We start from the raw sequence: 14,989 nt of genomic DNA on the forward strand, positions 1-14,989 counted from the left end.
TAAACAAAATTGATAAACCTTTAGCCAGACTCATCAAGAAAAAGAGGGAGAGGACTCAAATCAATAAAATTAGAAATGAAAAAGGAGAAGTTACAGCAGACACCGCAGAAATACAAAGCATCATGAGAGACTACTACAAGCAGCTCTATGCCAATAAAATGGACAACCTGGAAGAAATGGACAAATTCTTAGAAAGGCATAACCTTCCAAGACTGAAGCAGTGAGAAACAGAAAATATGAGCAAACCAATCACAAGTAATGAAATTGAAACTGTGATTAAACATCTTCCAACAAACAAAAGTCGAGGACCAGATGGCTTCACAGGTGAATTCTATCAAATATTTAGAGAAGAGCTAACACCCATCCTTCTCAAACTCTTCCAAAAAGTTGAAGAGGAGGGAACACTCCCAAACTCATTCTATGAGGCCACCATCACCCTGATACCAAAACCAGACAAAAATACTACAAAACAAGAAAATTACAGACCAATATCACTGATGAATACAGATGCAGAAATCCTCAACAAAATACTAGCAAACAGAATCCAACAACACATTAAAAGGATCATACATCATGAACAAGTGGGATTTATCCCAGGGAAGCAAGGATTCTTCAGTACATGCAAATCAATCAATGTGATAAACCATATTAACAAACTGAAGAATAAAAACCATATGATCATCTCAACAGATGCAGAAAAAGCTTTCGACAAAATTCAACACCCATTTATGATAAAAACTCTCCACAAAGTGGGCACAGAGGGAACCTACCTCAACATAATAAAGGCCATATACAACAAACACAGCAAACATCATTCTCAATGGTGAAAAACCGAAAGCATTTCCTCTAAGATCAGGAACAAGACAAGGATGTCCACTCTCGCCACTATTATTCAACATAGTTTTGGAAGTCCTAGCCATGGCAATCAGAGAAGAAAAAGAAAAAAAAGGAATACAAATTGTTGAAGTAAAACTGTCACTGTTTGCAGATGACATGATACTATACATAGAGAATCCTAATGATGCTACCAGAAAACTACTAGAGCTAATCAATGAATTTCATAAAGTTGCAGGATACAAAGTTGATGCACAGAAATCTCTTGCATTCCTATACACTAAAAATGAAAGATCACAAAGAGAAATTAAGGAACCAATCCCATTCACCATTGCAACAAAAAGAATAAAATACTGAGGAGGAAACCTACCTAAGGAGGTAAAAGACCTGTACTCAGAAAACTATAAGACACTGTTGAAAGAAATCAAAGACGACACAAAGAGATGGAGAGACATATCATGTTCTTGGATTGGAAGGATCAACATTGTGAAAATGACTATACTACTCAAAGCAATCTACAGATCCAACGCAATCCCTATCAAATTACCAGTGGCATTTTCTACAGAACTGGAAGAAAAAAATCTTAAAATTTGTATGGAGACACAAAAGACCCCGAACAGCCAAAGCAGTCCTGACAGAAAGAAACAGAGCTGGAGGAATCAGACTCCCTGACTTCAGACTCTACTACAAAGCTATAGTAATCAGGGCCTTCCCTGGTGGTGCAGTGGTTACGAATCTGCCTGTCAATGCAGGGAACATGGGTTCGAGCCCTGGTCTGGGAAGATCCCACATGCCGCGGAGCAACTAAGCCCATCCACCACAACTACTAAGCCTGCGCTCTAGAGCCTGAGAGCCACAACTACTGAAGCCTGTGCGTCTAGAGCCCGTGCTCCACAATAAGAGAAGCCATCGCAATGAGAAGCCTGTGCACCACAACAAAGAGTAGCCCCCGCTCACCACAACAGAGAAAGCCCGCACGCAGCAACGAAGACCCAACACAGCCAAAAATAAAATAAAAAATAAAATAAAATAAATTAAATTTATATTTAAAAAAGCTACAGTAAACAAGACAATATGGCACTGGCACAAAAACAGAAATATAGAACAATGGAACAGGATAGAAAGCCCAGAGATAAACCCACATACCTGTGGTCAACTAATCTATGAAAAAGGAGGCAAGGATATACAATGGAGAAAAGACAGTCTCTTCAATAAGTGGTGCTAGGAAAACTGGACAGTTACATGTAAAAGAATGAAACTAGAACACTCCCTAACACCATACACAAAAATAAACTCCAAATGGATTCAAGGCCTAAATGTAAGACCGGACATTGTAAAACTCTTAGAGGAAAACACAGGAAGAACACTCTTTGACGTAAATCACAGCAAGATCTTTTTAGATCCACCTCCTAGAGTAATGGAAATAATAATAAAAATAAACAAATGGGACCTAATGAAACTTAAAACCTTTTACACAGCAAAGGAAACTACAAACAAGATGAAAAGACAACCCTCAGAATGGGAGAAAATATTTCCAAACGAATCAACTGACAAAGGATTAATCTCCAAAATACATAAACAGCTCATGCAGCTCAATATTAAAAAAACAAACAACCCAACCAAACAATGGGCAGAAGACCTAAATAGACATTTCTCCAAAGAAGACATACAGATGGCCAAGAAGCACATGAAAAGCTGCTCAACATCACTAATTATTAGAGAAATGCAAATCAAAACTATAATCAGGTACCACCTCATACCGGTTAGAATGGGCATCATCAGAAAACCTACAAACAACAAATGCTAGAGAGGGTGTGGAGAAAAGAGAACCCTCTTGCACTGTTGGTAGGAATGTAAATTGATACAGCCACTATGGAGAACAGTATGGAGGTTCCTTAAAAAACTAAAAATAGAATTACCATACAACCCAGCAATCCCAGTACTGGGCATATATCCAGAGAAAACCATAATTCAAAAAGACACATGCACCCCAATGTTCATTGCAGCACTATTTACAATAATCAGGTCATGGAAGCAACGCAAATGCCCATCGACAGACAAATGGATAAAGAAGATGTGGTACGTATATACAATGGAGTATTACTCAGCCATAAAAAGGAACGAAATGAGTCGTTTGTAGAGACGTGGATGGACCTAGAGGCTGTCATACAGAGTGAAGTAAGTCAGAAAAAGAAAAACAAATATCATATATTAATGCATATATGTGGAATCTAGAGAAATGGTACGGATGGACCAGTTTGCAAGGCAGAAATAGAGACACAGATGCAGAGAAATAATGTATGGACACCAAGGGGGGAAAGTCGTGGTGGGGGGTGGTGGTGGTGGCGGTGGGATGAATTGGGAGAGTGGGATTGACATAAAAAATAAATTAAAATAAAATACAATAAAAAATAATTTTAAAAAAACCCTAACATTTCTGTGGAAACTATTATATGTATGTATTGCTGAATCATCTTGCTCTATACCAGAAACTAACACAACCTTGAAAATCAACTATACTTCAATAAAATAAATTTAAACAAAAAACAACAACAACAAAAAACAAACAAAAAAACTACATTACAAGAAATACCTAGGGAAACAAACCTGTTGTGAGAATCCACAGAAGAACTGGTACAAAAATTGTGGCAAAATGAAACAAAGGTTCTGGAAGAAAAAATGAAGAAAAGGGTTAATGCTTTTCACTTGATCAACTTTCTAAAGTATAACAGGAAACTCTACTCCAGATAGTCTACAGGCAGTCCTAAGTCCTTCTAATGTCACAATGCAATAAACTTCTACTCCAGAGGTGTAAGGAAACAATTCAAAACAAATAATTACATACATATTAATACCAACTTTTGCCCTACCAAGGCAGAAGAGGACCTCACTTACTTTATGAGACCCTCTTGCTATTCTTGTAGGGAAGAAATGAGCTCATATAATATGAACACCTAATGGTACTGCACCTTAACTGCCAAGTGGGGTTGCAAAATCATCACAAAGTAGACTGACATAAAGCTGTAAGTCTATATTTAAAAGTCAGTTAATGCCAATAAGTAGTCAGGAAATTATAGTGTATATTGACACGAACAAGTGTCAACTAATGCTTTACTGCCTTTGTTACTGCCTCATCAAACAATTAACTGTTATTATTGATCACCTACTATATGTAAAGATGACGCTGTGGGTGATACAAAAAACAAAACTTCTTATTTCTAAGGGATTTAACTGGGAGAACACTAAAAACAAACATATTAAAAAAATACAAGCTGAGAATTCATAAGGCAGAAAAAGCCACTAGGTAAGAAGATAAATACTAAAATTAATGTCTTCAGGCAAAACCACCAGAACTAATATTTTCAAATGAGTGCTGTCCTTCAATATAGGCTGTGACTGTATTTCAGCGTTGCTGTCACTTGTTCATGGTGTCTCTGGATTTCTCTTAGGGCAGCACCTTCAATAGCTCTATATTTTTTAAAATAAATTTATTTATTTTTGGCTGTGTTGGGTCTTCATTGCTGCGCATGGGCTTTCTCTAGATACGGTGAGCGGGGGCTACTCTTTGTTGTGGTCCACGGCCTTCTCATTGCAGTGGCTTCTCTTGTTGTGGAGCACGGGCTCTAGGGTGTGCAGGCTTCAGTAGTTGTGGCACGTGGGCTCAGTAGTTGTGGCTTGTGGGCTCTGGAGCGCAGGCTCAGTAGTTGTGGTGCACGGACTTAGCTGCTCCACGACATGTGGGATCTTCCCGGACCAGGGCTTGAACCCATGTCCCCTGCATTGCTAGGCAGATATTCTTTTTTTTTTTAACATCTTTATTGGGGTATAATTGCTTTACAATGGTGTGTTAGTTTCTGCTTTATAACGAAGTGAATCAGTTATACATATACATATGTTCCCATATCTCTTCCCTCTTGTAGGCAGATATTCTTAACCACTGCACCACCAGGGAACTCCCCAATAGCCCTTTTTTTTTTTTGCGGTACACGAGCCTCTCACTGTTGTGGCCTCTCCTGATGCGGAGCACAGGCTCCAGACGCACAGGCTCAGCGGCCATGGCTCACGCCCAATAGCCCATTTTTGAGCCATGTCAAAAAACCAGTCTCTTTCCTGCTCTCACACATTCTCACTTAGCTAATTTACCAGGCTGGGAGACTTGAGGCCGTTTTAAAAATCCAATGTATCCTTAAAGCATGAACAACTGCCGCAGCTGAGGATATTTAGGTAAATATATACTGCAGGCTCTGGAGGACATTTCTACAGAAAACTGCTACATGTATTTTGAATAAGTCCTACAGCACCAGAGTACTGGAGCTCCCAAGGTTAGCACCTGGAAGGGCAACACTCATTCGTATGTATCAGTTCTGGCAGAATGCAAAATACTGTCTGTAGCCTTTCTAGAGTCATACTTTATGTATATAAAAGAAGTGTTCTGAGGTTGGAAGAGGCAGTGCTTGGTGTGGATTATGGGGGTGTTTTGTGGGAAGGGGAGGTCTGACCCTCCCATTAGAATAACAGTTCCATGAAAACAGGGACTTTGCCTGTCTTATTCCATTATGAATTCTCAAGCACCTGAAACAACGTTTGGCACATGAACACATTCAAACATATTTGTTGATTGAATGAATAAAGAAGTTAGACTTTGAACTAGGTGTTACAGATGAATAGGATACGGTGATAGCAGGAATCAAGGTAAGGCCATATGTATTTTAAACATATAAGGTAGGGCAGGGTCAGACTGTGGGGTGCCTTAAAAGCCAGACTAACTCTTAAGACAATGGAGAGTGGAGTTTCTGGAGGACAAGTTGAAAAGCGGTATTTTCTAAACATTAACCTGGCTGAATTATGCAAGGAGGAGCGAATGGAGAAATAGAAAGCAGGAAGACCTGTCACTGCAGTACTCCAGGGGCGGGCAACAACTTGAAGATGCAATGGCAAGATAAGAGGAAGGCAGCCAAAGACGGTCAAAGGTATTAGAAATCATCTTGGGACAAAAGGCAGCACTTAAAAAGGAATATTGCTAAGTCAGTAACTAAGATGATAATGGGCATAGAGATCCTAATGAAGACAGAGGGCATCTACATAAATAATCCTCTAAATTGGGAACCAGGATATGTAAATTACTGACCACTGGTAAATTATTAGCCATTTTAATGCTTGTTTTGTTTTTCTTAACAGAGCATTCCTTCCATCTGGTGGCAGTTGCTTGAATTGCAGGCCAACATCTTAAAGAGGGAAACCAAGCTTCTGGAATAGGATCAGATTGCTAGGCAGATCTGTACGGCAAATCTTCACAGGCTCTCCTACTAAGGGGAGGTAAGAGAGAATAACCATCCATCCCCACGTGGGGCTGTTAAGTTACTGAGTCCAAGGCCCCACAAACCTTAACTATATAAATAACATAACCACACTGAAATGGTGGAAAAGGAAAAAAAAAGTAACTTTGGAAACAGTGTTTTGACTACATTCTCTAAGACTAAAGACAAAAACAAGTGCTCACAAATATATTTCTCCAGTTAGATTTGTTTCTCACAGGAGTATGAGTAGCAACTCTGGAACTACTTTAAGTGTACTTGAGGACTTAGCAAATAAATAAACACTATGAGGTTGAGAACCAGGTTTCTCACTGAAGAAAGGAGTTACTAAACGGAAATGGGAAAGGTTACAATGAACCTTGTGCTGCCGGATTTAATCAAAGGCATCTGTATAACCTGAGTTCAAGTATTGAGTTTACACAGATACCTTTAATTTCAGCCCAACAACTTCAGCTCAGTAGCGATGAGCACAACTAGCACCCAGATCTTGATTTCTAAATACCATTTGCGAATAATGGAAAGGAATAAGTGATCCTCGCAGAAAAGTCTGAATGCATCTTGCCATTGAATTGCAAGAAAAATACAAGAGGAGCCTAGAACATCATGTGGTACCAGAAAATAAACAAGACTTCAAAAAAGGTTAGGGCCGGGGGAGGGGGAAGGGGTGAGGAGGGAGGAACGGAGAGTTGCTACTCAATGCGTATACAGTTTTAGTTGTGCAAGACGAGTAAGTACTAGAGATCTGTTGTACTTAACAATACTGTACCATATACTTAATAATATGTTAAGTGCATAGAGCTCATGTTAAGGGTTATCACAATAAAATAAAAATTTAAAAATGATGGGGACATGGTGAAAGGAAACGGGCGCCAAATCTGTGACAATTTGAGTAACAGAATGAACAATGATAGTAATGAATTTCAACACAGAATAAAATATCTAGTTTAGCAGGAGAATGCTCTTTTCAAATGAAACTACACGGAGCAAAAATGAGGGGTCTTGAGACCCTGAGAACACCATCTGAACCAGCTTATCAAAGTTGACATTATCATGAGACATATTGACAACATGTGCCTCCGGATACGACGCATTCAGCAGGTTGCAACAGCGCTTCTGTGGTAATTGTGCCCAAATGCAAAACCTGAGTCTAATAATAGGCAAACATTAGACAAACCCAAATTGAGGGACATTCTACAAACTAACTGGCCAGCACTCTTCAAACATGTTAAGATCATTAGGACAAAAAAGACAGGAACTATTCTAGGTTAAAGAAGACTAAGGAGATCATGATCCTTAAATGCAAGCATGAGCCTGAAATGGACCACAAAAAGAAAATCTGTGGGACCATTAGCAAAATTCCAGTACAGTATATAGACTAGTTAATAATGTGCCAATTAATATCAATTTACTGATCCTGGTAACTAAGTTGTGGGTTATCTAAGGTGTTAACAGTTGGCAAAGCTGGGCAAAGAGTATATGAGATTTCACTAATTTTGCAACTTTTAAAAAGTATGAAATTATCTCAAAACAAAAAGTGAAAAAAACTTTTAAAAACTATATAGAATAGAACATAGGACAGGAGATCAAGTTCTGGTACATGTCTAAAACAGGCAAACCTAACGCATATGTTGCATAAATTATATCTAAATTTATGTGCTATACGCCATATATGTTACTATATATCACAGAGTAATGTAAATCAGATTAGTCGTTGTTTGGTGCAGGGGTGGAGAAGACTGGAAAGGAGCACAAGTAAACTTTCTGGGGTGATAGAAATGGTCTATATTTGGTTTGGATGGTAGCCACATGGATGCATACACTTGTCAAAATTGAACTGTAAACATTTAATGGGTACATTGTACTGTATTTAAACTATACTTTAAGAAAGTTGACTCAAAAATTTTCATCTCAAATCTCTTGCATTGAAAGGAATTTCTGGTTTCTGATTCGTTAAATAGACTGCCTCTGTTTTGCTGACCACAAATTTCAGTACTAAGACAGTAAAAGAAACATGAAAAAAGAAGGAAAAAATACCTACAACCAAGCTGAGCCAATGCTGGGTTAAATAGTCCTAAGTTAAATCACAAGTATTTCATCACATACCTTATAGAAGAAATACTGTACAAGGTGTGCTATTCTCACATAATAGAGGTGTCCGTGAGCCAACAGCAGTTTCTTTAAATGTTTAAACTTTGGGACAGAATAATCACTATTCCTGGCTGCTTGGCGACCTTCTTTGCCTTTGATACCTAAAAAAAGAAAAATCTCTATAGGGTGAGTATTTTTATAGAATAAGTAAACACCTGACTTGTTACTTTCGTATTTTTTACTTGCTTACATGTATAGTTCAGTTGAATAGTTTAGATTTGCTTTCTTAAGCAAAAAGTGCTTTCAACAGTGAGACTTACCAATAAAAAGTAAAATTATGTTTAATTGACAATTACCTATTTATAACAAAACATAAAATAATTAATAGAATCATTATTTTAATCATTATAAGGCAAAAATTATCCTGAGGAAATAGTTAAATCTGAAAATTATTTTAAAGGTACTTATTTAGTAAGTGGCTAATCATGCATGGCACCAGACTAGGTGCCATACTAAAGCAACTCAGAGACCTGGGGATTATGGTCTAAGAGCTCAAAACTGAAGAGTTATAATGAGATGGTTAAGTCCTTATATTGAATGATACTGAGTAGTGGTTGGCAAACACTCCGGTCCAAAATGTTCATAAGACAGTTGGTTCACACCAAAGATCCTTGAAATTTGGTCCTGTCCAAAACGTCAAGACATTTGGACTATGAGACAGTTGGTCCATGCCAAAAGGTCTTTGAAATCTGGTCCGGTCCAAAATGTCCACGAGCATATTTGGTCCATGCCAAATGGTTTTGGACAGGACCAAATTTTAAGGACCTTCTGCATGGACCAAATGTGCTATGGACGTTTTAGACAAGACCAAATGTCCTGCAAGGCTGAGTAGCAGTCCAAGTATTCCATGAGCTCAAGCAGCTTTAGGCCATTTCCACAGTCAATAACCAATGAGTTGAACTAGAGTTCCACACTAAGTAGGGTTACTTGCAAATGGAAAGAATTTGGGAATCCAAACTGTGGTACAATAATCCCCAAGATACTATTTCCATTATTTCTCGCCCACCAAAAAACCACTTGCTGGGGTGTTAGGATTGCCTCCCAGCAGCCTGACAGGGGAAGAAAGGGTGCAGGTTTTGGAGAAGCTGTTGTTGCATGCCGACATGTAAATTCACCACTACAGCCCAAACCGCCATGCAGAGATATTGCCATGTGGAGAATCAGCCAGCCAATTATCGTCTCTCAGTCCCAAACAGTTACAGATCTCAAAAGATATAGTGCAGCAACATAAGCAGGCGATCTGGCCAGGGGCGAAAAATCAATAAAATTTCATGCATGCTGTCAAAAGTGAGAGCTAAATGATCAACTGCATGGCTAGTAGGTTTGGGAAATTCACTTTACTTGGCTAATATAATAATATCCTCCAACTTTGTATTGCTACATTCCCACCATGGGTAGGACTTTGGCATGGACATATTCCACGATCCGATGAGGACCTTCTTTTGATAAACAATGATCATTCCCAAATTCGGATTCAAGATGAGCAACCAAAACAATCTCTAGAATAATAAGACCACTCTACCTAAAAGCAATACTGATACCTTACAGCTGCCATCTCATTAGATGTTTCTTACCTATGCCCACATGGGATTCCAAGATCATACTAACATCATTGGCACCATCACCTATCGACAGTGTTATTGGGCTGCCTTTTAAATTCTTCACCATTCTCACAATCTAAACATTAAATACAAAAGAGGTATAGAAAAGGTCAAAGCAGAATGTGAGATTGTACTACATTGTGGGTATTTGCCTCATTCACACTTGTAAATGGAGGCCTTCAAACAGAAAGGTAGCTTGTGCATATAAGTACAACCAGTCTTGAATTCTCAGGGGCAGAAGAACACAGCTTTTCAAAATGTAATACCGGCGCCCACTTGTTTCTGGTTTTGCGAATGTATGAACTGTCAAAAACCATGCCTCACACCTATATTAGAGGTCAGCACGCTTCCCTCTTTTGTCATTGCTTCCTGTGTCCTTTCAGATCACGTACTGAATGAGGGAAAGTGGAGACCAGAGAGCCTATTTGGGGAGACATGCATGGGGCTACGAGGACAAAAGTGGGCAGTGAGAGGACAATGTTTTTGGTTACCGCTCCCTCTCTCCTCCCTGCTGACACTCCCACCTCCCCTCGGTGCATGCCAACCCTTATTTCCATCTAGCTGCTGACTAAACTTTACTAAATCACCCAGTGCCCAATATGATATGATATGATCTCTCATACAGGTAGCTGCATTTCAAAAGGGGGTGCCTTAAAGGTGATGAGCTTTGCAGAAAGATGCCCGATATGTGTATAAAGGCTGTCATTATTCCCTGAGTGTCTCTTAAAGATGTGTCGATGGCACAGTGCAGCTCAATGCTGTGTTCACGGTAAGTACTGAATAAAAGAAATGTTCTCCTGGCAGAGTTACTTGTGGGAAGAGTATTGGGTAAGCTGCTGTCCTCCCACCGTATGTTTTAGATAATGACTGCTTTATGTGTCAACCCTCAAAACCCCTTGGAATCTAGCAGCTTTTAAAAAGCTTATGTAATTCAGTAGTTAAATAATGCCTTGCAAAAATTTTGTACCCACAATGGCTTTCACCAGGTAACATAAATAAAATCCATTTTCAGATAACTGATTAAAAAAATTTATACGAGGCAAAACCACCCTGCAGTCTTTTCTTTAAACAAAATTCAGTCAGGTTTTAGTTGTATAAAACAACATAACCAAAAACCCCTACATCCAATCCATTTGACACAAAAATGATGTTACTATGAAATGCCGGCTTTCTCCCAATCCTTCGCCTCAACTTGGTTCTTTTTAAAAACTTTATGAGTGTCAGAAATAATCTGTAAGTGAGTCATCCACAAAAGTAAACTTGTGTTTAATGGGCTACAATACTGGTTAAACTAATTGCACTTGTTATACTGTATGCAGTAATGATTTAAACCACAAGGAAGAAAAATGCAGCCAGGGAAGGCAATAAAATTATCAAGGGTGACAGCTTCTGCATGAAAACATAGATTTAAAAAGATGAAAGCTTGTCCTTGTGGAAAGATAAAAGGATATATTGTCATGGACCATAAAACCATGAAAGATCTAGGTAGATAAACATGGGAGTTTTTTTTTTTACTGAGTCCCAGGTCACCTGGATTAAGAACTTCTCTTCAATCTCTAGGTAGCTTCACAAAAAAGAAATCAATTTACCAAAAACTATTTATTGATCAACTATAACTACGTGCAATACAATGTGCAAAAGCAAAGTGCAAATATCCAGAAAGGATATACCGCTTGGTCTCATACCTCAAGAAGCATATAATGGGGAATGGATACAATAATATCAGATAATCAGATTAACAATACAAGATAACAATACACAATACCTATGCAAGGGAATATATAACACCGTCATCTAAGTTGTCCACATAAGAAGGCCCGTGATGTCAGAGAAGGGAGAGGACACTACATGCCAGATTGATCAGAAATGATTTTATAGAAGGAAGGGTGGTTTGATCTAAATCATAAAAGACTGGTAAGATGTGCATGGATGGGGAAAAGGGGGTTGGAGCAGTATCCCACGGAAAGGGAAGAGCATAGCATGTTCTAAGGCACACAGCCAGTTAAGTACAGTATATGCTTAGAAAACAGATCTGGTTTGACCAGACCAATGAGTTTTTGTACAGGGGACATGGATAGGTATATATGGGGCCACACCAACAGGGAGCAATATTATGAAAGTGGCAACAGGGTGCAGGAGAAATGGGAAGAAAAGGCCAGACTGCAGGCAAAGAGAGTAGTCCACATGGAGTTCAATGAGCTGTTTAAGTCCTGGACCTGGAAAGTAATGGAAAGAAAGACATGGAAAAGACAGTGTACTAGAAAATGGACAGAATTTGGCGACTGAGACCACATGGAAGGGTAAAGCATGGCGGATGTCAAGGTTTTGAATCTAAAGACCTAGAAGTATAGTGAGCTCAGTAATAGATGTAAAGGGACTTCCCTGGTGGCGCAGTGGTTAAGAATCTGCCTGCCAATGCAGGGTACAAGGGTTCAAGCCCTGGTCTGGGAAGATCCCACATGCTGTGGAGCAGCTAAGCCCGTGCTACACAGCTACTGAGCCTGTGCTCCAGAGCCCGCAAGCCACAACTACTGAGCCCGCGGACCTACAGCCTGTGCTCCGCAACAAGAGAAGCCACCGCAATGAGAAGCCCGCGTGCAGCAATGGAGACCCAATGCAGCCAAAAAAAAAAAAAAAAAGACAAGGAAAATGACAATTTGGGCTCTAGAGAAGGCTGAGTTGAGGTGACAATGACACACCCAAGAACATGTGCTCAGTAAGCAACTGGAGAAGTAAAGTAGAACTCCAAAGATTGGGATTGGAGAAGTGACTTGAAAAAAATCACCTATGTGGGGATTTCCCTTGTGGTCCAGTGGTAAAGAATCCGCCTTCCAATGCAGGGGACGTGGGTTTGATCCCTGGTCAGGGAACTAAGATCCCATATGCCGCGGGGCAATTAAGCCCGCAGCCACAATTACTGAGCTCGCACGCCTCAACAAGAGAGAGAAAACCCGCACGCCGCAAGGAAAGATCCTGCATGCCTCAACGAAGATCCCGTGTGCAGCAACTAAGACCCAATGCAGCCCCCCAAAAATCAATCAATCAATCAATCAAATAAATATAAAAAAAAAGAAAATCACCTATGTGGCCATGACAGATGAGAAGGTGATATCCTGGAAGAGGTGACGATAGTGAGGGAAATAAAACAGACTAAGGACTGAACCACAGGGGGCCTCCATAGTCTGGGTGAGAGAAGCAGCACAGTGTTAGGAATTCAGATACTGTCCTGGGCAGTGGAGAAGTTAGAACCTAGGTGAGCCATTTGAGCAGCAGACAATGAATATAGGAGGAAGAAAAAGGGAAAGAGGTATTGCCTTTGACTAAAGGGACAGATTTCTATGTATACTGTTCTGATAGGATCTGCTTCCCCAGCTGGGGCTAACCAAGGCTCTTAAGGTTGAAGAAAAGAAGAGCACCTGATTGTGATGGAAATTGAAAGTGAGAAGAAGGTAGACGATGCCCTAAATTAGGATGGGCTGTGTGCTTGCGCATGCGTGCATGCATGTGCGAGGTAGGGGGCAGGGTGTGTGAAGGAGAAGGCAAAGACACCGCGCCATCCGCTAGGTCTGGAGCAAGCAGCTGAGGGACGGGAAGAAGCAAGACCAACACATATAAAAGAATACAGTGTACGCAGAAGTGAAAAGGTGTGTACCTGAGATTCTAAGGTTCCCGAGACTCAGTGAGTACAAGGAAGCAAGGTGAAGTAGATCAATGCGAGCAAGAAGAGCTGGAAAAGACAGCACACCCGAGGTTGCCCCTGCATTGGGTTTTATTAGGAGTAAAATTTTTGTTAGGCCAAGAGGAATTCAGAGGGAATTCCAGATGAGGAAATTATATGAGGGAAGCTTTAGAAGTTGGTGTGAGCATGGCACGTGGAAGGGACACAAAGGGGGAACAACCAACAGGAGTGGATGATTCTCGCTGGACGTGAGAGTGATGGTGGACACAAAATATGTACGGACACATTGAAAGGGTCGACAGGGGTGGCCCCGAGTACCATATTGAGTCATCTGCCCTTCATCCTAAGGGACTAGGAAACTACTGAAAGGTTCTGAGAGAGAATATATGATGGGAGAAGTACTGTTTTAACAAGATTAATTTGGGAGTATGGGGAAAGAGATGGAATGGGGAAGGGTGAAAGCAAGGAGACTAATGAGAAGATTAAATCAAAGTCTGTGTGTAAAGTCCTAAGGTCTTGCTTGCACTAAGATGGAGACAAAAGGTTTAACAAGGTGACACCACAATGAGAGCTATGACGAAAGGTAGGATCAGTAGGACATGGTGACTATATATGGAGTGAGTGAGAAGAAAAGGATCAAAGGCAGTTTGGAGACTTAGGGAGCCAAAGAAAAATGTCACTGGTAACAGGAATAATAAAGACAAGGGATAAAACAAACTGGCCCGAAGGAGAAAATTATAATATCTGTCTTGGATACTAGAATTTAATGTTACAGTGCGGAATCCATATAGAGCCGTCTAGCAGGCAGCTAGAAATATGAGACTTAACAAAAAGGAAAAGTCAGGACGAGAGATATATCATCAATGGAAGTCATAGAAATGGATGTGCTTATCCAGAGAGATAGGATGTAAGTGAAGAGCTGAGGGAAGACATAGCCCTCCAAAAAAACTGACAATTAGGGAGAAGACACAGGATGAAACAAAATAGAAAGACACTAGGTTGCCAAGAAGGGAAAAAAAAAAGGACCGTGGACCATCACAGAAACCAAGGGAGGAGAGTTTAAAGGAGGACATAATTGGCAGTGTCAACTGCAGTGGAGAAATGAGGAGAAAACGAAAGACAACACAACGGGTTCAGCAAGGAGGTCACTGCTCTCCTCCAGGAGATGCAGCAGAGTAAGGTGAGAAGAAAGAATGCATGGGGCTAATGGAATAGTGGAGCCAGGAGCAGTGGGATGAAGGCAGCAGGCACCAAGCATCATTAGAGAAGTTTGCAAGGTGAGGAATTAGACAGCCAGCTTGAGGAGACAAAAAGGTGAAGCACAGGTTTAATTCAAATCGGTGGGAAGACTTCTGAGTTGGACCACATAGAGGAAGAATCCAGGGAAAATATAATAAGGTACTAAGGGCTCT

The 14,989-nt window shown here is 40.1% G+C and overlaps 1 protein-coding gene across 4 annotated transcripts in view; it reads right to left on the reverse strand.

Annotated features, from left to right (window-relative positions):
• The window catches only part of ATP11C (ATPase phospholipid transporting 11C), a 167,445-nt gene that overhangs the window by 32,643 nt on the left and 119,813 nt on the right, over positions 1–14,989 (reverse strand). For all 4 annotated transcript variants that reach the window (XM_032619971.1, XM_032619973.1, XM_032619972.1 and 1 more), the window contains 3 exons: positions 9,872–9,974; positions 8,253–8,398; positions 3,442–3,501 (listed from right to left, as the gene is read on the reverse strand). In XM_032619971.1, the coding sequence (XP_032475862.1) occupies positions 3,442–3,501; positions 8,253–8,398; positions 9,872–9,974 (309 nt within the window). The remainder of the gene's footprint in view (positions 1–3,441; positions 3,502–8,252; positions 8,399–9,871; positions 9,975–14,989) is intronic.

Source organism: Phocoena sinus, chromosome X (genome assembly GCF_008692025.1).
Source record: "Phocoena sinus isolate mPhoSin1 chromosome X, mPhoSin1.pri, whole genome shotgun sequence".
Classification (NCBI taxonomy): Eukaryota; Metazoa; Chordata; class Mammalia; order Artiodactyla; family Phocoenidae; genus Phocoena; species Phocoena sinus.